The sequence below is a fragment of the Leptodactylus fuscus genome, chromosome 5, assembly GCF_031893055.1.
Source record: "Leptodactylus fuscus isolate aLepFus1 chromosome 5, aLepFus1.hap2, whole genome shotgun sequence".
Taxonomy (NCBI): domain Eukaryota; kingdom Metazoa; phylum Chordata; class Amphibia; order Anura; family Leptodactylidae; genus Leptodactylus; species Leptodactylus fuscus.
The window spans coordinates 93,276,828-93,299,691 of record NC_134269.1 but is presented as its reverse complement, the minus strand read 5'-3'; the positions used below and the strand labels follow the sequence as shown (position 1 = coordinate 93,299,691).

The window sequence follows — 22,864 nt, the reverse complement described above, 5'->3', positions numbered from 1 at the left end:
TTTGCATGATAATTATCATTTTGCTTTTCTGAAGACGTTGCAAAGCGTAAAAAGTTGCACTCTCTGTGCTTAAGCTTGTTGATGTTTGCTGTGTAGACTCGCCTTGCACGTCAGTCTTTGCTTTTTTCCACTGCCTGTCCTTTCCACACTCCCATCTTTAACTTCTCCAGAAGCATCCATGGGGACTTCATAAATATCACTTCCACAAGCATGGACGCAGACATGGAGCAGATTCCTGCTGTGAATTATTCATCACTTCTGCTCTACCCTTCCCCCTCTTTCTCTCTCCATCTCTCTTCGGCTAGTCCTCTTTTCTTCTACCAGTTGTCATACTAAATGTCTTTGCCTCCCCTTTTCCAGCTGAAGGTTATTTGTTTAGAACAGTGATGTAAGGGAACCACATCCCACCATAAAATAGGCAGACGTTCATAAATAGTCTTCATCTGATGTGTCTAGTAAATGTAACCATAGCAATTCAGCATTATAATGGTGTGTGCATTACACATGCATAGGAATTTCTGTATGTACAGGCAGCAATGAGGCTTGTGTAGCAACAGAGCGAATATATGTTTAGCCGTGTGATGTGTAGTCTGCATAGATGTTGCTTTATTTCAGGAGACAATGAATTTTCAATGTTCTTCCTAGTCTTACCAGTGTACATGTAACGGACGTCGCATGGCCGGTTTTAAGAGTGAATTAATGTATTCACATGCCAGTTTTTAACTGTCGAAAAACTAAAACTAGGGTTTCCTTCCTTTGAATCCTCTTAAAAATGCAGAGAGAAAAGTCCTACAAGCAGCGCTTTTCTCTTCACGTTTTTCCACCTTCTTTGGGTGGAAATCGGGAATTAATCTGGCTGACCCCATTATATTCTATGGATTCCATGGGTAACTGTTTCTTTAAGTGGATTAGGTTTCCATTCATCGATACGCTTACGCTAGGTTCACACTAGCGCCCGGAGTCCGTTCTGAGCAGACGGAAAGCTGTCAGACTGGGTCCGGCCGTGAGCGTCGGTGAGTGTTTTATGCCCTCCGCCGTGAAACCGTTTCTTTTAAAACCGGACACAGAGTACTGCATGTCTGACTCTGTGTCCGATTTAAAAAAAAAAAAAAAAAAGATTTAGCGGCGGAGAGCATAAAACGCTCGCCGGCGCTCACGGCCGGACACCTTTCAAACCCATTCAAATGAATGGGTTTGAACGAGTCCTGCAAGTTTCCGTCTTCTGCTCAGTTTTGTGCAGGAAACTGAAACCTGCATGAACGGAGACCAGGCGCAGATGTGAACAAGCCCTTAGGAAAACTTGAACGCAGGTTTTTAATGGATATAAGACTAATGCATTAGGGGTTTTTTTTTCCGCAGCATAACGTTTTTTGATCAATTTTTCTTTGCGGATTTTAGCTTTGTTTTTGCAACATGGGGCTTTAGCCTAAAAAGGATTGACTTCCCAGTTAAGTCCATTAAAAATGGTTAGTGGGTTGGGTCAAAAAAGAGAGACCAATGAAACAGGGTTTGTTTTTTGTTTTTTTTTATCATTTCATTAAAAATGGTTCCAAAATGGATGTCATTTGGCTGTTAAAAATGGAAGAACGTAGAGGGAACAAACTGAAAACGACCATCAAAAACATTCACAGACATTGTTAATGGACTTTAGATCTGTAATACGGCACTGTCACGTGAATAAGGCTTTGATCACATCTACATCGGGAGACTCCGTTGCAACGTCCACATTAAATCGGATGAGTAAGCCATAGTTCTAGTTTTTATATGACGGACACCCAATGGACCCTAGTATGGGGATCAGTCCGGCGCCATGTATTGCACTATTGCAGCGGTCCACCTGTCCCTTGCTCTGATCCTCCGACGAACCAGGACCATGAATAGGCCAATGCTAGTGTGAACCTAATATAAGGCTTAAGTGAACAATTTAATTTTCATAGAATCAATTGTATGAACATTTCCTGAATCTGTTTTTTTTTGTTTGTTTCTTTGGTCTCCTTTTGAGTTTTTGACAAATAGTTGTAGATATTGAGATATTTGCAGAATACCATGTCTATTAATGATTTTCAAGTGTAGCTGTTACAATGACCTGCACAATTGACTATAATACCGTATAATGTAAATGATGCTTGTGACCTTTACGTGAAATTGATCGTACACAATTTGTTTTGCTAACGTTATGAAACACCATAGCAACCGCGCTAAGTGGCCACTGTAAAGGGATAATAGTTTAACAGGTTGTGATGTTTTACAGCAGGTGAGAAGATGGCAGTGGTGTTGATATGGATCATCTGCTATGTGTCCGTGCGGTTCTTCCTCAGCATTGTGTGGCGTCGCTGTGAAGGACGCTGCTTACTAATTAATAGAGCTCATGTGCGGCTTCTCAAGGGCTCAGGAACCTTTCATACATTTGTGAGCCTCTAGGACATTGAAGTCTCCCAGGACTTGTCCTGTCTGCTGGCTGCGGCGCTCGCCGCTAGAGTCTAATTACAGGACAAACAGTTGATATCATTCCCTCTTATGCAAATCAATCCCCACTGCTCAGAGCAAAGAGACGGATTGTGAGCTTGCTGCTCTACTACAGCATTGCATGTGTTTTATGAGGTCTCCCACAGTGTAATCATCCCCATGCAGAGATCTAGTACAGGAAATTTGGAGTGGAACAAGCAAAAATGAGAGAAAAGATGGCTGCTGAGATTGGTCCCGGCATGGACCCCTAGATACTTTTGCAATATTCAGCACAAAATATGCAAAACAACATTTTAATTTTATTTTGCTGTTTTAATTAATAAAATGCATTTTGTGTGTGTTTTTATGTAAAACATAACCACATTACTATTGTAAGAGCACTAAGTAGGCAATCTGCTAATCTGGCTCTATGTCTTCAGGTCATTAACTAATCCCTGTTGGTAGGTATTAAAGGTTTAGTGCTTTCCAATCTGCTGTAATATCTGGAAACTGATCTGATCTTTCATTGTTTTGTTATTAATCCTCCTTAAAATCAAACCAATAATTACTAAATATTTGTTAAATTTCACCTGACTGAACATTGCTTTAGTCACTATGCCATTAATTACCTTTCTGTGGAAGAATATTTCTAGAACATCCTTCAGATGGCATCATTGAACAATTATGTTTGTTAGACTGTAATGGTTAAAGGGGTTTTCAGGCAAAAAATGGTTTTTGGTTTTTTTTTTGTTTTAAAAAAGGGTCTGTTAGTGCAACCCATTTACCTTTAGCATGTTGTGAGTGATTTCTGGGTGTTTTTGGGAGCTCCTGGTAACTTCTGCATTTGTTTACAGGGATCAACCTCCTGCTATGTAACTTACACACGAATCCCTCTCACCTCACCCCCCCCCTCCCAACTTCTTCTCTCCCTCCCTCCCATACACCCCATCCCTGTCTTTCTAGCTATCCTGGCCACTACTAGCTCTTTCCCCCCAAGCACCCTAACCTCCGACCCCCCCATGTTCTACTTACCTACCTTTCTTCCTTCCAGGCTTCTTCCTGCGGGATGGCCCCTCCTTCTTTTCTGACTGCTGGTGTGCACTCTTGTCCTAGCGCTGTTCTGTGCTCTGCAGCGACGATTCACATCTACTGCGCATGCATGAGAGCTGCATAGTAGAGGTGGATCAGAAAACAAAGAGGAAAGTTCCTACAGGCAGAAGCCTGGAAGGTAAGTATGTTGCAGTGGATGGGGGAGAGTAGTAGCGACGTTACGTTCCTGGAAACGGATAGTCACCAGATAACCGGCAAATGTCCTTGGGCGGTCACATGGCTATGGGTAACTATACATTTTTGATTAATTATGTAATTTAGAAAGTAGGAGGGTGTAGGGATTTCCAGTTATCCCGGACAACCCCTTTAATTTAAACAGAAATGTGTACAACTGCATTGGCGGAACAATCATTCAGCATTCAGAATATCATTTGTTTGACTTTTTTGCCATCAACCTACCAACGACCTTATGTTAGTAGGTGTAGACCACCTTAAAATGGGAGCTTGATTTCTCATGTACATGCTGTATGTCATCCCACCATCATCCATGCGCTGGCCCTTGACAAGCATATGAAGATTATCTTAAACTGGTCATATATTTTTGATAATTGTTGGCCAAAGCTGATGATTTTGGCAGGACCACCTAACTGTCTAACTTTTATGGGGTCCTCCCATCTTTTCTTCCCTGGCCGATGTTGGTGGAAGTAATACCATGCTCGTAGGTTTGCATGTACTTTTTTTTTTTTTTAATCTCCTGTCTATGTATAGTGGGACATCATGAAAGTTAGGTGTCATCAAACAATTGTACGATTGACAGCTATCGATGATGATGGGATCATTCATATCGATATTACTAACTAAACTGCCCAATCAGACGGGCAATTTAGTTGTTAAAAAACAAAGCAAAGTAAATCTGTGCAAATTGAGCGCTTTTGGCCAAATACTGATATTTTGAGTCGCCCGCTGGCCAAAAATATTCAGTAAAGCCAAAGTATTTTTGGCAATTGAAAGTCTGTCAGCCTGTGTGAATGTATGTTCTCAGTATTGGCGTGGTCAACTGTTAGTCAAAATTGTCAATTTTCAGTAATAGATTTCTAATTTTAGGCATATTATTTATTGTGGCCACTGCTGGTTTTACAGCTGTTTCCATCCTATACATCCAGCAATCCAAGCAATGCATTGTTGTGCACCTATTGTAGCAATCCCTGCTGTGTCTCTAGCATGGTCTTAATCTAAGCTCTTATCCCAACCTCGTGACCCTTCGCCGAGAACACGACTGATGTATGATGCCGCTTTGTGATCTCATGTTCTTCGTACCATCTAATGTTGATTCTTTTGTGTGTGATACATATGGGTGCATACTCTATAAGCCCAGCTTCTGATATTCGGATATATTTTTTCTAGTGCACAATTTCTACATACATGAGGTGCACACACATCAGAATGATATGTATTTCTCAAAGCGTCTACTGCCCTGTATATGGAACTTGCTTATAGCGATTATTATGTATCAAGTCATATTTTTTACTTTCTGATTATTTATTTGTACTTTTAGTAAGGATGGATCTCCTTCCAGTAATGTTACATAGGACAGATGGGTGTGTGACCTGCGGGGCTGCCTTTCCTGGGATAGAATTCCTATTTCTGAATCATGTGTTATTTGAACTGTAGATGTCAGAGGAGGTCAGTGCTCTGTAATGTATACTAAGTTACTGCCAAGCAGCACATACTCGGCCTGGCTGAGGCATCTGTCCCAGCACAGATTTCCAGTAACTATGGCCGGTGACCAGCAAACTGCAAATCCAGCGGACATATGTCATCATACTGTGACACTCCTGAGACATGCAGGTGGTTAAGCCGCTATCTGTTTTCTGCATTACGATCACTTGTGTGATCATATTGGCAGCAGTGAATACATACAATGGATGTTTATTAGTCCATATAGGTATAGTGTTGAGTTTCCGTGTACTGATGTAGCTATAGCAATAGCTGTTGCGTTATTCTGCTCTATAGAGTTTGTAGAGAGTCTCCGCTTGTTACGTGGAAGTTAATTAACTCTTCTACTGTCAGGAGAGAGTCACTACCAAGGAGCCAAACAGCACAATAATAATGCATCCTGTAACAAGTGTTTTTGTTGATTTTATTAATTAGCCATGGTCTGTTTGCCGCCTTAATGGAGACAGGAGTTCAGTAGTGTAATTACCAGCTAGAATCTGTAGTGGCGGAGTGACAGCTGAATGTCTATGGGGGAAGGGTGAGAACCTCTTTAATAAATGTCTTGTCGCTTTTAACCTACCACTGTTCTTTTGAAATCTGCATTCTACAAAGGCTGGATCATATTTGGATTTTGGGTTTGTAATGGGCATCATGTAGTTTCATTGATTTTATTATTTTTCCCTATGTGCACACATTACATCTGACGATTTGTGAGCAGCTTGATGAAATATTTGTCAGAGAAAAAATGTGGGCAGTCTTTCCCAGGGTGAACACATTACTGTAGACTTCAAGAGACACTCTTGTTTTTGTTTTTTCCTTTTTTTTAGAAGCCATGGACACCAATAGAATAAAAAAAAGTTTGGCACCAGCAGCATTGCCACCTGACTCCTGACATTTTACATTATTTTACTAAGTGTGTTCATACGCTGCCTTTCCATTTTAGACAATATTGGGTGGGTTCACACTAGCGTATGTATTCCGTGCAGGGAGAGTCCGCATGGAGACTCTTCCCCCCCCCCCCCCCCCCCGGACGGAATACAATCACAATTGCAAGTGCTGTGCTGTCAAAGCGCATGGACCCCATAGACTATAATGGGGACCGTGTGCTTGCTGCGCATTACCCGCACGAATCTCCATGTGGACTCTCCCCGGACCGAATATATACGCTAGTGTGAACCAGGGGGAGGTTTGTGAATTTAGATTTGAGACAAGCCTAAGACCCCACATTGTGGAAAAGCTTTTGAGCTAAAGCCAAGAGTGGCTTTAAAAGGAATGGGACATATATAGGAAGATCTTATACTTCTGCCTTCTGCTAAATTTTCTCCTGCCTTTGGCTCAAAAAACTGCAGAAAAATCTGCAACGCAAAAAGCAGCTTTTCTTCAATGTGGGGCATCAGCCTTAAGGGGTTTTCCAAGGAATCAAAAGTCTATTTATACTATAAGAGGAACTCTCCCTCAGCAATCCTGATATGTTCCAGTTCTGAAACTATTTTTTCTTACTTTTTCCCATCTTTCAAAACACAGGAAATATTCCCTCAGCCACTCACTGGCCGTAGTGCATTGTGAATGCTATGCTTTGGAAGATTATTGGTCCATATAGGTTTGTTCAATAGTCCAAGTGCACTGATGATCAGAAGTTCTTAATGTCACAATGGGGCTTTCAATCATATAAATGTATGCAGTTATTTTTCCTTGACCTGGTTCTGGGAACAAGGAGGATTCTTACCAATAGACCATTAATGGCTTATCATTCAGTTACCGGTGCTCACCATCAGGGCACTGGGAACTGAGGCTTTAACCATATTGTTTGTTATTTTGGTTAGGTAGCTCAATTTTTTTCCTTGTATCTCCCCTAATGAACCTGGCTACTAATATATCTGCTGGGTAAATCACGTAGGGAATTTAGGGCAGTGGATATGATAGATGTACTGTAGCTGGAAGGTACGGTATACATAGAAGGGTTGGTGTTATAACGCTGAGTATATGCTGCAGCATTGAATGAATCTGTCAAGCAATAGTGGGACAGCTGTAATGCATATAAGGGCCTTTATGCGTGCAGAATGACTGCTATCATGCTATATATCTTAACCTTCTGTTAAGTCTAATATAACACGCTATCAAGGCTGCTTTTGGTCTCTACCCTACTGGAGACAATTATTTGAGTAGAGAGTCCTGGAAAGATAGTGATACTCTATTTTTCCTATATAATTTAGGGGACTCTAATTAAAAATATATCCTGCATCAATAGCAATTTACCTAGGTTTTAATATAAATTTATTAAAAGTTATGTTATTCTTATTTTGCTCTATTAAGCCATTAAACATTTTGGACTTGAATATTAGTGTTTTGTCCATTTGGAGTACCATTAAAACATTATTTCAGTTAGTTGGCTGATGTTAGAGCCCTGAGATACCTGGCCACATAATTGTAATGTCAATTTTATCAAATAAAAAAAAACAATGTAATCTGGAAAAAAAACAAAAACAAAAAAAAAACAACATTTCCTGTAATACAAATTAGGTTAGGTATATTTAATAAGCCTTAACGATTGGTTACTAATTCCAGTTTTTAGTCTTGGGAGTACAGAAAAGGGTTAAATAGGGTAGTGTCATTATATATTCACGCTATCGTCCCCAGACTTGCCCTTCTCTCTTTCTTAATAATGCAGTAAGACAGCCAGAAACTAGAGGCGAAAGCATATGGCTACTTTCCACAATGACATTAGTAACAGGTCAGACTTGTTTGAATTCTCTAATTAATGCATACTTAATTAGAGAGTCTTTAATTATCACTTGGAGAACTGTGGAAATCTTATCTAATCTAGTGGCATATGGGAGGAGAATGATGCTAACTAATATGCCATTGTGCTAAGCAGAATCCTGAGTAACTTGGCTTGACATTTACTCTCTCCACGTGAAGTCTGACTGTACTCTCTAGGCTTGTTGTACTGCCCAGAACTATCCATTTCTTCCATTAGAAGAGACACGGGCAATATGTGCCTCTTTCCTGAGCATTGCCTACTGTATATCTTTTTTTTTTTTTTTTTTTTTTTTTTACTGTTTTAATTTTCCGTCATTTAAGGTAATTTGTTAATATTTGATTAGAGTGAGGAGATTCCGGACACCCCTATCAATTAATAGAAGGTAGGTACAGGCACAGTGGCAAACATATCGTTTGTGGCTGAGTGTGGTAGTGATGCTTGGTTTGGTTTCATTCATGATAATGGGATTAGGTTACAGTTATTGTACCACCCATTGGTGACATTTACCAGCCCAACCTATGCGGTATTGCAGTTTCAGCCAAACATATTCATTGTAGTGTGAAATTTCATGGTTGTATATATGGACTATGTGCAGCCTGTATGGCCATGGGATATGTGCCCACGTAATAGCAGACCTCAGGCAGTAGCATGATGCTGCAGGATAATTGGGTGTAGTGATACTAGGAAGATGTGGCTCATGGAAGGAAGATACTGGTAGTCTGACTCTGCACCTAGATGTCATCTCCGCCACCCAGTGTGTTTAATATTTTCTTCCAGAGCAGTGTTTCCCAACTCCTGTCTTTGACTACCTTCAACTGACTATGTTTTTACGACTTCCTTAGTACTGTATTTCACACGTGATTTTTTTTTTTCTGCACATTCAGAGATCCAGATGTACTGGCTTTGAGAGATAATGAATCACAACCTGGTGGTGTTACTTGAGTCCCAAAGAGACTTAGGCTGAGGCCCCACATTGCGGAAACGCAGCTTTTTATGTTGCAGATTTTGCTGCGTTTTTTTCAGCCAAAGCCAAGAATGGCTACAAAAGGACTGGAAATTATATAAGAAGTTCTTATACTTCTCCTTTCTGCTCAATGCACTCCTGGCTTTGGCTCAAAAGAATACAGCAAAATCTGCAACCTAAGAAGCTGCATTTCCGCAATGTGGGGCCTTAGACTTGTACTGCATCCTTCTCCTCTGATGCCGAGTTCTCATACCCGTATTGCACTAAGCCATGCAACTCTATTATGCTCTATTCACATTTATGTTGTGGTTTCTATTTATAACAGACACAAATGGCGGCCATGGGGTTGCTGCATTTTACCTTGAAAAAGTGTGCTCCATGCAGTGCTGTTTTTTTGTGTGAAATATAACTGCGTAGAATGGATGTTGGTGATACAGTCTCTGATACAGATGTGAACAGACTCTTAGAACGTGCATGTGTCTTTTCTTCCAGCAGTATTGAAATTTATTAAAACGTTTGGAGAAATCAGAGCTTGCACTTAGCTTTTTCTGCATCCTATAACCTCGATAATGCATTTTAATTTTATGGAGCTGATAAAATCAACAAATGAAAATGATATTTTAAGGTCTTGGTGTGATGAAAGCTTTCTCACCATAGATACACTGATTTTATTGTCACTGGATGGAGCCTTGTTCGTCAGTTTGAGTAATGTCCTCTTTCTCTAATAGCTAGGTTGCCATGGAAAAGACAGAATGGAAAGGTTTAGGTAAACAAACAGCATCTTGAGCTTTCTTACCCTCCTCCAAATGCACATTCAGTTTGTTTCCTCCCCTTGACTTTAGGAAAAAATATACAGTTCTCTCTTTTTGTCTATTTTTTTTATATATATATAATTTTTTCAAATCTGAATTTCTGAACTATTTTGGTTCATGCTTGGGTCATGCATTAGCAGTTAGCGGGGGTCTATTGTGTTCTTATTTTGTCACATGTGTGCATTATTGTATATAAAACTGGATTTATAATGAATAGCGAAAATAAATTAACACAAGATAAAAGAGGAGTGATACATTTGTTGCAATATACCAACCAATGGAATGGAATACTTCCATCCATGTAATAAAAAATGGTGGTGGAGAAGGCCCGTATTTCAGGTACTATGCTGGATTTAGCTTCTGTGGCTCAACGTTTTAATATTACTATGTCTAAAGAGATTGCTTTACAAATATTACATTTTGGTCTCAGTCTGTGTCAACCTCTTATAGCCCATGACCAACCAACTCTGCTGAAGTTTGAGTGGGACAAATATAGTGCCTTTGTGACAACCTATAGGCAGGGCCTTCAAGTCTTATTAAATTCTTCTCTTGCTTCCTCTTAGCCTGTCTGCAGTCAGAATGGATATTGAATGTTGCTATCCTGTCGCTGGGGACAGATACCCTTAGGGATTCTAATTTCCTTTTGTTCTCTGCTTGTATTATTGAGGACTTGGGAGTAACTCCTGGCGCCAATTCTCCAATGAATTTCCATGGCTAGTCTCCTCTACATGAGACAGGATGAGACTTTTTTTCTTCAAAGCCAGTTTAAAGGGCTGATGGACAGATATATAAGTCCACACTGCAGGGGTTATGGGGCGAGGGGTGTCTTTGCACATTGTTTGTAAAAAATAAAATGGGGCCAAAAGTCTCTTTGGGTCATGACTTTCTTCCTCGATGATCAGCTAGTGTGGTACAAATTTATTGTCCTATTCTGTTTGCGAACTCTTGGATCATTAAGTGTGAAGTCTTCATTTCAGTCCTTTGGGTTTGCAACATATCCTTTTTTTTTTCTCTACACTTATTAGTAATGCTTGAAAGGCTTGTGTTTTACTTGCCATAAATCACCTAAATGTATGTGGTTAGGTCATAGGAGGTGGCGCTTGCTTGTGAGTCATACTAGAAACGATTTGCCATATACTAGCGACTTGTAAAATGTACTCATATACTGAGAAAGGTCATAGATGAGCTGCGTGTGTCATGTTTGAGTCTGTTATTTGCAATACAATTGATCTGGATTTTACCATTTATCCTTTTTATATTATTGTTTGTATCACTTTGAGAATGGGGGGATTTATCAATCCTTCTATGCCAGATATGATATTGTGGAGCATGTTCTGTGCCTTGCTCGCCACATTGTGCAAATGTGGGTAGAGCGGAGCCGGCTTAGGCGGGGATGGCTCAGACTGACATACTGATTATAGCGTGACTTATAAAGTGATATCTACACCGGTCCTAACAGGATAATCTGTCTGTGTGTTTTTATAGCGCTGGAGAAAATTGAAGATCCTAGAGTAAATATATGGAAATACGTTGTATTGTGCAGTTCCATATCAGTATTACAGTGCTGGAACAACTGATGCCTTACATAACAGACACTAATCTAGTACAAACCTAGAATGTTTTCTATTGCTTTCTATATTCTGGGAAACCTGAATAAGTAATAATCAGGAGCATAACTATTGGATTTAAAGGGGTTGCCCTGCCTCTTGATATTCATAAACTGTCCATAGTCTAAGTAATCAATATCAGATCGATGTCAGGGTCTGACACCTGGGACCTAGTGATCGGCCAGCTGATCAAACTGGGTGGCCAGGTGGTAGCCCTTCCTTATCCTTCTGCCCTATGCTTTAAGAACATTTTATTCAATTGCATATTGACTGTTTTAGGGGAAAAAAAATTAGTCCGTGGATGTTCTTATTTTGGCATTAGTTTTCAGTTGCAAGCATAGATCAACCGTTTTATAGTTTTGCCAAAACGCCTCTCTGTAACAGGCCTGTACATTTTTTTATTTTTTTTATATAATTTTTGCATTTTATGTACCATTTCCAAATTTTCTGTGCTGAATCACCAGGAAACATCTTAAGAAAATCTACCAAATTTAAAAAGAAAAGTTCTGAAAACTGCTGTGGGATTTGTATAAATCACATTAGAAATGGTGTAAGCTTTTGCAGGGCATTGTACAAGTGAGTTCCCTGGATTGTACATTCTTAAAGAAGACCTATCTGTTCTCCTGACATGTCTGTCTTGGTAAATATTGGTATTTCTCATAACCATTTTGGAACATCTTTTATTACAGTTCTGGTTATTTTTCCTTGAAATGTATGAATAAATTGATATATGGGTTACTTGTTTGTGATGTGTCAAGTACAGGCAAAGTACCATACTGTATAGGGACATCACACCAATTACAAGAGGAATGGTAACACCCACATGTCAAACTTTTTTAGAAATTTTAAGGAGGAAAAACAAAGGAACAGCACATCACGAGCTGATGCTTTAGACTCGTTGTTTTCTGGGATCTGCAGTTCGGAGAGCTTACAGATCCTCTTATATGGTACAGTAATTTTGTAGCATTTATGAGCCATAAGATATTGCAACTTTTCAAGTGTTATCAAAATAATGCTTTTTATCATGCAATCCCTGACATTTTATATTTTATCATACAGCTCCCTGTACTTTGCTCCTGTAATGTGGCTTCTACATGTGAATCCTAAGAACTATTTTAGTTCATCTCAAGAACCAGTACTGTAAGGGAAGGGCCACTATGTCAAGTTATACTGCCCTGGAAATGCTGTTGCACTGATTCTATGTATTTTGTCTACTGAACTTCTGTCTTGCCATCTGATGCTACTATCTGTCCGAGTCATAGTGACTGTAGTTTATACACGTAGGGCATGGACCCTCCTGACTCCATGTGCTTCTCCCCCTCCCCCTCTGTGCTGCACTGTACATACCCACAGTCTGTAGGCAGCTCCTTAGAAATGCAACTTGCTGAGCCCTGGGTATCCATGGAAACGAGAGGCATGGGACTCCTGACTGCCCTCCCCCCTTCTATTATACACTTGTCTGAGGAGGGGGCGTGTGATTTGTGGTGTGTAGCTGGTAGCAGGGGGGCTGTTATTGTGCTTTGGGGGTATGCAACAGCTCTCTGATGGATGGGGGAAAGCTGACACATTATACAGGGTGAAGAAGCACCATTTATCACTGGGAATCAACCCGTCCTGCTGGGTCTCAGCAATACATTTATTTGCTTGCCCCTATTAATATGCTGAGCTTTTATTTCCATATTGACTATAGGATATTCACTTTGATCTTGGAAAGAGGGGTTGTTCTACCTGTGTTCAGGGTTTTTAATACTGGTTTTCCAACTACTACATTCAGAAGCAGGTAAATATACATACGTATTAGCAGTGAGTGCCAAGGGAATTTCTTGTATTGTGTGCAGAGCATACAAGCTCTCTCCTGGTTAAGTGTTGGCTTTACATCAGGCACAGGCCTGTGTTCATACAGTGTATTTGTAGGCTATTGGCGTGATAGCTTATTTATGCTCAGAATATAGCAGAGGGTAGACTAGGAGTTTATAATTTTCTCTTTTCTATTATACAGTGTTGGCCAAAAGTATCTGGAAGAAAATGAGTATTATCTGACAGAATTGCAGGGGTTCCAATACTTTTAGCCAACACTGTACATGTAGCATAATATATCAGGGGACTGAATTTATACTTTCTGACATGTACCTAGTGGCCTATTCACTCTCTTTACAAGCTGGAAAAATCCAGTAATAAGGAGAGAGGCCTTGGGAAATCGAATTCCCTGTGGTTACTCTCTCTTGTGTGATCAGCAGAATAGTGCGTGTATTCTGTCATGGAGAGAGGCTGTCAAAATAGCCTTCAGCACTACACCATGGCCTGTTTCCCTTTTGACAGAATTCGGACTCTTTTTCACTTTGAATGCATTATTTTCTATACCTGAAGTTTGTATAGGTATCCATTTTTGCTGTAATTGAATTGAAAATTGTTCTTTATTTCAGTAGTGTGTACATGTATATAATTTACAATGTTGGAAATGATCGTTCTAAATACATTGAGGCTTATATACTAAGCCTGTCTAAATTTTAGGCACTACAGACTTAGGCCTCATGCATGTGACCGAGTGCGCAGGCTGAGGCTCTTCGGATGGGGGGGGGGGGGGTCTGTTGGATGGCGCATTCTGTCTGTATTGTACTGGTCGTAAATTTTACCTTCCTCCATGAATTGAGTTTACTTAATCTTCTATCATGTCACAGTACCAAGCATGAGTTAAGCTTTATGTTCGATATTTTATCCTTTTATAATCCATTGCCGTCCTGAATAGAGTCCATCTTGTGTGTTGGCCAGAATCGGCACCAGACCAGTCGCTCTCCTCCTTCCTGTGTTAACAGTTTACTTTCTCTGATCTTCTACCCACGCATATATAAACACCATTTTTCCTCTTGGATTCCCTGTCGCCCTCCTCCTTTATTTAGTCATTACCACACAGTCACCGAGCAGTTAAAAACTGGCTATTATGCAGTGCAATGAAATGCTTGAACTATTTTCTGTCTGAAAGGTGTGATGATATAATCTGTAAATATGTGAGCATGTTATTATGGGAAACATTTTCCTTGAATCATAAATGCCGTTTGAAGGTGACCTCTCTACTGTTACCTGCCCTGCTATGTGCCAGACAAAATGTGTACAGAAAGTTTATAGACTAGAGTGAGAAATAAATCTAATGATACAAGATAATCAGTGCTCCAAACTGTACATACTAGGAGCTATTGGCTCCGCAGCTGAAAACTTCACAGGCCAAACCATATAATGGTCCCCTGTGTCCCCACACACTATAATTCTCCCCATTGGCCCCATACAGCATAATGCTCCCCAGTGATCCCTCCTTATAGTATACTGCTCCGCACAATATAGTACTTCACAGTGGTCCATACACACACAATAATGTTCCACAGTGGCCAACACACTGAATAATACCCCCATTGGCCACACACACACACACACACAGAGTACACACTGGCGCACATATATTATAATGCTCCTCTATGGCAACCCACACAATGTAATGCACTTCAGCAACCCCTCAAAAAGCACAGTTCCCCCCAGTATCTCCCCACATAGTAGGCTTCCTGCTTCACTATTTTACTGAATTCTGCCTTCATTCCGGGGAATGAACTAATATTTGGCTGATCACATACCACCACATTTTAATGTGCTTTATGTAATGTTCCATAGCGCATCTTTGTGGCAGCTGTGGTAGTGCTGCCAACATAATGTTAACGGATGGGGACAAATGGTCCTATTAATGATCACTTGTCTCCTTTATAGTATATATTGTCCCTTTAAATGAGTTCCAGTCGACTTGCTACATCATTGATTTGCGTTTATTCTGCACATCACATCAGCCTGTGTAAAAGGACTGTTATTGTCTGTACCACAATTTAGTATATCACCTATCTCAAGGATATCTGATTTCTTGGGATCCCTAACAATTACTGGATCTCAGATCCAGAGCCCCTATTCGTCCTCATTGCATGACAGCAAAAAAAGGCATGTCAGTTGAGCATGTACCCTTCCGCTCTGTTTATTGTCTATGGGTGGACTGAAACTGTTCGGTTACAACCTTTGGCTGTCTCCTTCAGTCCATAGACTGTAAATAGTTCAGCACCGCACCTCGACCGCTACTCATGGTCATACAATGAGGAAGGACAAGTGCTTAGGACCATTGTTCAGGTGATAAGTGGGCATCCTAGGGATCAGCCATGTGTCACCTCTCCAGTGGATAGCTGATAATCGTCTATGTTAAGGAAGAACCCTTGTTGGGTTATTTAGTCATGCTGGCCTAATATTCCTTCATTAGGGCACAAATGTTTTTCTGCAGAATAAGGAAGGGACTTTTCTGTTTTTCCTCAGAGCCATATACATTCCTTAATGAATAATACAAACTCTTGATGCATATTGCTTTGAAACAATAGTTATGCCCTCATTGCTCCAAAGATCTAATATGAATACTGACATAAAATGTAATATCTCAGCAACTGAGGTTCTGATTCACAAGGGGACACTGTTTAATTCAGGTGGCCCTGAGCTATCAATCTGTGTGGATGGGTTGTTATGACCAACTCCCTTTGAGCAATGTCTTTCTGGTACAGGTACAGGGCTTAAGCCAAGTTTTTATTTTTTGCATTTCCCAATGACTGTTACCTGTGAATTCTGAGATGCCATTTCGGTAATGGTGTGACATGATTGAATGATTATTGTTCTGTCTAAATAAGCAGTTTCTGAGAAGTTGCTGTTGCTTGTCTTATTTAATAAGAATTGATTATGTGACATGTTCTAGTGTGACAGCTCTTCTCCCAGATCTATCTATCCACTGTCATGCTGGTTAAAGGAAATGCTGAGGGAAAGAGGGTGAGGAAGGACACAGTCTGCCTGCCCTTACAGGGACTTGTTATGGAAAATCTGCTGAGTTGGCTGAGTTTCGCGGTGGGGAGAGGTGAGTTGGCAATGTGCCACTGTACCATCCTCTGTCTCTGCCATTGATTGCACTGTTTGTTAAGTGTTATCTGTTCCCTCTTCCGTGGCTGAACAGATGTTCAGAATGCCAAAAGCAACATCAGCCTTTCTCTCAGATTCTGCTACACGTGGTGCTTTGTGAGGACAAGCCATATGGAATAAGACGGTATCCACAACATGACTGTTAGGACTAAGTTCACATCTATCAGTTGTGTCTAGCCTACTGTTTTATGACTGACTCAGACGCTTTTGAGGCGACAATGTTGTGCACTGATCCATCGCCTATAGCCAGACAGATAAATGCTGCATGCAGTGTTTTCTGTCTGATAGAGGGAGATATCCGGCATCATACCTAATGTGCCAGATGCCGGACAGAATCACTTGGTAACATTGGGATCCAATCTGTATCCCTCCAGTGTTTCTGCACCAGAGGTTAAAATGTATCAGCTCAAACTAAAAAGTAATATACAGGAGTTTGCCAATACACTTACTAAAAGATCTTGAGCATTCACTCTGTATTGTAATACTTACTATTCGGGATTTATTCCTGCTCCTTCTTGAACATAATACTTTATATTCCTTCGCAGCCCAAGGCTTGGTGATTTGTTAATGTGGCCACAGTCCAAATGATTATCCAATTTGACAAAGAGTAGTTGGAGCAATAGATTAGGCATCTGTGCTGATAAATCCGCTAATGGAAAGCTGCCTGGGCATTAAAAAATGGATGCAACAATAGCATTGTAGATAAGAATTTTCTTTTTGATAAATTGCCATGTCGGGAAATGCAAGAATTCAGAGGTACAAATTTCTACTGTGACCTGAACATTTCTCATGGAAAAATGAAACCTATCTTTGAGAAACTTAAATTATTAATAAGGCTGGGTTCATACCAACTCCTGGTTTCAGCTCGGGGTTTCCGTTCCCCATTCCGCTTGAAAAATGCGAAGAAAAATGTCCTGCAAGCAGGACTTTTTTCTCTGTATTTTTCAGGCGGAAACCCAGCGGACGCTATTGTAATCTATGGGATCTGCGGATAACCACTTTTTAAGCAGATTGGGTTTCCATTTTTTGAGTCCCCAAGCAGATACAGATATGTTTTTGCTGAATGGAACTGAGCAGGTATCTGTGCTTTTCTTTCCAGAAAAAAAATGCATATGTTTTTTGTTGCATCCAGTATCCCCACCTGAGAAAAAGATTGTGGAGTTAGAGGCAACCTAAATGGAACAGTAATCCCAGAAATACATGATAAAAGTTAGGAGTGAATAGCCTTACCCTCACTGTTTTTCAGTCTGAAGCAGCTTCTCCCTGTTTCTGAAACAGTCTTGTGAAAAGTCGTGCAGTCCTGTTTATCTTTTCCATTTTCGGTTGGGGACTAGTTCAGGGCAGAGTGGGAGACTTCTGCTGTAGCCAGTTGTCTTACAGTGGAAGAAGGAGGAAGTGTTAGAGATCCTTAGAGAGGGATTTTTTTAATGAATTTCTCAGACAGTTACTGCTGATTGTTAGACTAGTTCCCATTCAATAATAATAAATATAATGACCTCTCAACTTCCCTGATTGATACTTATGTCTTACACTAGGTTCACACTAGTGTTGAGTGACTTCATCCCCCATCCTGCTTTCTCCGTCGATTTCAGTATGAATTATAGTCTATGGGGTCCGCAGGTTTCCACAGGTAACTGCTATTAAGAGGACTTGGTACTGGCTGTAGCAGCTCATGAATTGATAGCATGGAATAGAGGAAATATAAATTATATGATATGATGGTGTACATCTATCAGGTTTCCACAGGTAACTGCTATTAAGAGGATGGGGGACCCCAAGCAGGCCCAAAGAATGGAAAAACGACCGCTAATGTGAACCTAGCGATAGATTATTTAGAAGAATATAGAGGGTGGATATTGCAGTGTCTTCTCATCAGTTAGACTTGGTACTGGCTGTAGCAGCTCATGAATTGATAGCATGGAATAGAGGAAATATAAATTATATGATATGATGGTGTTTGGCAATAAGTGAACAGGAGGCTGAACTGCACAAAATTGAGTACAATATGCATAGAAAGATGCCCAACATGTGGTAAACAGTTAGGGTGGTGGTGGTGATGAAAAGTTGTGTTTCTTAAGCTTCTTAATAGTGTACTTGAGTACTCTGGATGTCAGTTGGTGGGGCACAGGGTCATCTTTTAGGCCCATGCAGGTTGCTGCATGTTATCTTTAAAAAAACCCAAAAAACTCACATACAGGGTTAGTGGTTAATGATGATACCGCTAACCAGTATTGCCATTACTGCACTTTTTGGTAATTGTATGTTTGCTATCAGAGGTTCTCTATTTTTAAGGTGTAATAACTAAGTATTTTTTTGTATTCTTTGCAGGCACAGCTTTCAGGACATTCACCCCTTTCTACTTTCTGACGGAACCGGCAGACACTGTAACATTACGTGGAACTCCTTCTGTTTTAAACTGTTCTGTGTATGCTGAGCCAGCAGCAAAAATTGAATGGAAAAAGGATGGGACTTTTCTTAATTTAGTATCAGATGATCGACGGAGACTACTTCCAGATGGGTCTTTGTTCATCACTAGTGTGGTGCATTCAAAGCACAACAAACCAGATGAGGGCATCTATCAATGTGTGGCAACAGTGGACAGTTTAGGCAGTATTGTCAGCCGTACAGCACGGCTTTCTGTTGCAGGTAAGTGATGCATGCTTCATGTTAGAATATGTCATATGGTATTGTTCACAGTGCACCATGGGCACATTTTAACATACTATACAAATTATACACTCACCGGCCACTTTATTAGGTACACCATGCTAGTAACGGGTTGGACCCCCTTTTGCCTTCAGAACTGCCTCAATTCTTCGTGGCATAGATTCAACAAGGTGCTGGAAGCATTCCTCAGAGATTTTGGTCCATATTGACATGATGGCATCACACAGTTGCTGCAGATTTGTCGGCTGCACATCCATGATGCGAATCTCCCGTTCCACCACATCCCAAAGATGCTCTATTGGATTGAGATCTGGGGACTGTGGAGGCCATTGGAGTACAGTGAACTCATTGGCGCTCACTGGATGTTTTTTCTTTTTCGGACCATTCTCTGTAAACCCTAGAGATGGTTGTGCATGAAAATCCCAGTAGATCAGCAGTTTCTGAAATACTCAGACCAGCCCTTCTGGCACCAACAACCATGCCACGTTCAAAGGCACTCAAATCACCTTTCTTCCCCATACTGATGCTCGGTTTGAACTGCAGGAGATTGTCTTGACCATGTCTACATGCCTAAATGCACTGAGTTGCCGCCATGTGATTGGCTGATTAGAAATTAAGTGTTAACGAGCAGTTGGACAGGTGTACCTAATAAAGTGGCCGGTGAGTGTATATCTATTTACATTTGTGGTGCTAGGTTATTTTAGAGTATTGGATTAAAAAGAGCATAGTGTCATACAGGTCGGTACAGTATCTTACAGCGCCACATTCTCACTCGTGCACTTGTCCACAAAATTGCACAGAGCTGATCTAAAGGTGAAGAATATTCTTATCCTTTAGAAGATGACTTTACAAGAAGACCAAAGTGGGGCCATTTATTAAGACTGGTGTGTGGCATGCCAGTCTTCATCATCTGTAAAGCTGGCATGAAATGTGCCAATATTATTATTAAGATGTGTATGGCTCGTAATAATTTTGGTGCTTTTCTGGATGTCCATATGCCAGACTCTGAAATTTATGCCATCTAGGAGTTGGTTGTTATTCATGGCAGCTTAGGTAGTGCTATAAGCAGTGGAAAGTAGAAATCTAAATTTTTGGCTTTAAAATGAGCCTTTTTTTTTTTTTACTTCTGAAAAACTTGCTCCAGTGTGTCAGTTTAGTCTAGTGTGTAAGGAATGTTTATTCAGAAAGTGGTATGTCACTGTTTTCTAAGCTCACATATGTGACTGGTACAATTTTAACGAAGAGAGTTGGATTTAATAAGTGTTATATTTTACAGCTGGATGCCTAGATAAAGCAGAATAGTAATACAATATGCAATATACAGTTAAAGGGTGTTTTCAAAATTTTTATACTGATAACCTATCCTTTTGGAAATCGCAACATGTCAATTATACCTACAGAAACGTCAGCAGTTTTCCTATAGGTATAATTGAAGACAAAAACCCATGGACTGCAAACTTTCTGTGAAAAGCACTGCAGCCCGCTATGTGAGCCTTAGCCTAAGGCTCTGTATGCATATCCCTTGCCTCTCTCCCTTGTCTTTAGGAAAGGGTGGCAATTGAATGTACTGATGGAATGATGTCTTCATCCAACTTCATCTACTATGTAACTATATGTAACTTCATCATTTACTGGAGAGTATAATAATCTATGAAACTTATCTTTAAATTGATACCCATTATTTGTGTATACCATAAAAGCCTTCTTTATCCATGTACTATGGTGTGTATGTATTTCAGATATGCACAGATTTATGTATTCCATAGTTACATTATCAAAATCCAGGATGAAGACAGAATTTCTAGTTCTTAAGTTAAGATAATTTGCATACATCCTTATTCCGTTTCCAAAGATTTTTTTTCAGAAACAAACATCCAGATTTTGAACCTTGTGTTCCCACATTATAGCATTGGGATCACTGGTTGTTTATAGCAAGAGTGTTATTTTATACATTAAATGAAGTTGTAGTTAAGCCTCATTCTTGTTCCTTTATCGCTCGGCACAGGATTATCCACAATGTGGTGCGATCGATAGAAGAATGTGGCACCGCCGCTGAGTGATTCATTGGAGGCTGAGAGGAAGGCGGAGGGGGGGAGGCCGGGGGTGCATTGCCTACAGGCTCTTAATGAACAGAACATTGATCTTTGACAAGATGTGTTGGTGTCACTAATTGTATTGTATGGGCTGTGCAAGGTGAAGGGTTACGGCTGCAAGTCAGTGAAGAGACTACACATTTACACCCAGTACGGCCTCTCTGTCTAAATCTGTCATTGACTTCTTTCAGCTTTATCATCCTTTCTCTGGTTTTTGCCTTGCTTTTTACACCATAACCATGATTTATGCTTTGGACTCCCTGCTATATTTTCTGCACTATTGTTCTGCATCTTTGAGCGGTTGTTTGCAGGAGCCCTAAATATATTATATAAATACATTATAAGATAGAAATAAGAAGCCTGTGACTGAACACTAACATAATTTGTATGTCTGAGGCCCGGTTCACATCTGTGCATGGGTTTCCGTTCCAGGGGTCCGCTTGGGGACTTCCCGAACGGAAGCCTAATCCACATAAAAAAGTGGTTATCTTAGGAAACCCATGGACCCCATACACTATAATGGGGGCCATGTGGTTTCTGCATAAAAAAATGCAGAGAGAAAAGTGCTGCTTGCAGTGCTTTTCTCTCAGGAGTTTTCATGCGGAGAGGGGAATGGAATGACCCGAATGCAGGTGTGAACCATGCCCAAATTGAAAAAAACTGATGGGGTAGGAGCATTAACACGTGATTCTGCCATGTGTGTGCGTGTGTGTGTGTGTATATATATATATATATATATATATATATATATATATATATGAGCCTTTTCAGTTCTGTAAAGCCTCAATTATTATCTTATATCGAGTAGTTAGATGGGAAAGCCTTACTTGCTATTTAGTAGCTCTTGTGAAACACTTCTACCTCTGCTACTTTTATCAATTTCCTAGACCCATTGCATATTACTTGCCTTCTTCCAGTAACACAGTCTACCAGCATGGACACTGTCCACACACACAGCCAATGTCAGGATATTCAAAGCAATTTATGTAAAAGAGACATGACATGTTATCTGTGCATTAAACCAACGATAATAAACTGCTGGTCATGTGTTTGAGGCCGGGGCTCCACGTTGCAGAAATGCAGTTTTTTTTTGTTGTAGATTTTGTTGTTTGTTTGTTTTTTGACTCAAAGGGAATAGGAAATACATAGGAAGCTCTTATACTTCTCCCTTCTGGTCAATCCACTCCTACCTTCAGCTCCAAAAAGCTCAACAAAATCTGCACCAAAACAAACAGTGTTTCCGCAACGTGGGGCCTCAGTCTCAAATCGGTTTTGCAAACCTAGAAATAACACTTAAAATGATAGAAAAATAAAAACCAGAAGAATTAGTACTGGCCGTACTAGTCATCTGCTGCTTGCTTGTCAACTTCCCACTGGTCCCCAGTAATCTTATTTGACACAAGATGCAACTACTGCAGCTGGTCATTGGCCACAGTAATGTCAACTTGTCACCAATCCAACAAACCGTGTCAGAGCTTAGAATCGCATGCCGTTTCTCGGTTCTGCCTGAGATCACACACTTGACAAAAGAGGCCTAATTAGCATATTAGGCACCAAAACTATTACTCAGGAACGATGGGGTAGAGCAAAATTCCAACTGTACCAGCTTCAGGGGAGTAGCACTTGTTGCAAAATACTTGAATTGTTGGAGATGGTAAGAGGTCCTCTCTAACAAAGTGATGAGGGATCTTGACAATGTCAAAAGGTTGTCAAGTGGAGGTTTGGGATCGTGGCTAAGTTGGAGTAAAGGACAGGTCTGGAATATTAAG

General features: G+C 40.3%; 1 protein-coding gene across 13 annotated transcripts in view; it reads left to right on the top strand.

Annotated features, from left to right (window-relative positions):
* The window catches only part of NEO1 (neogenin 1), a 96,403-nt gene that overhangs the window by 50,177 nt on the left and 23,362 nt on the right, over window positions 1–22,864 (top strand). For all 13 annotated transcript variants that reach the window (XM_075273671.1, XM_075273668.1, XM_075273658.1 and 10 more), the window contains exon 2: window positions 18,664–18,981. In XM_075273671.1, coding sequence (XP_075129772.1) covers window positions 18,664–18,981 — 318 coding nt within the window. The remainder of the gene's footprint in view (window positions 1–18,663; window positions 18,982–22,864) is intronic.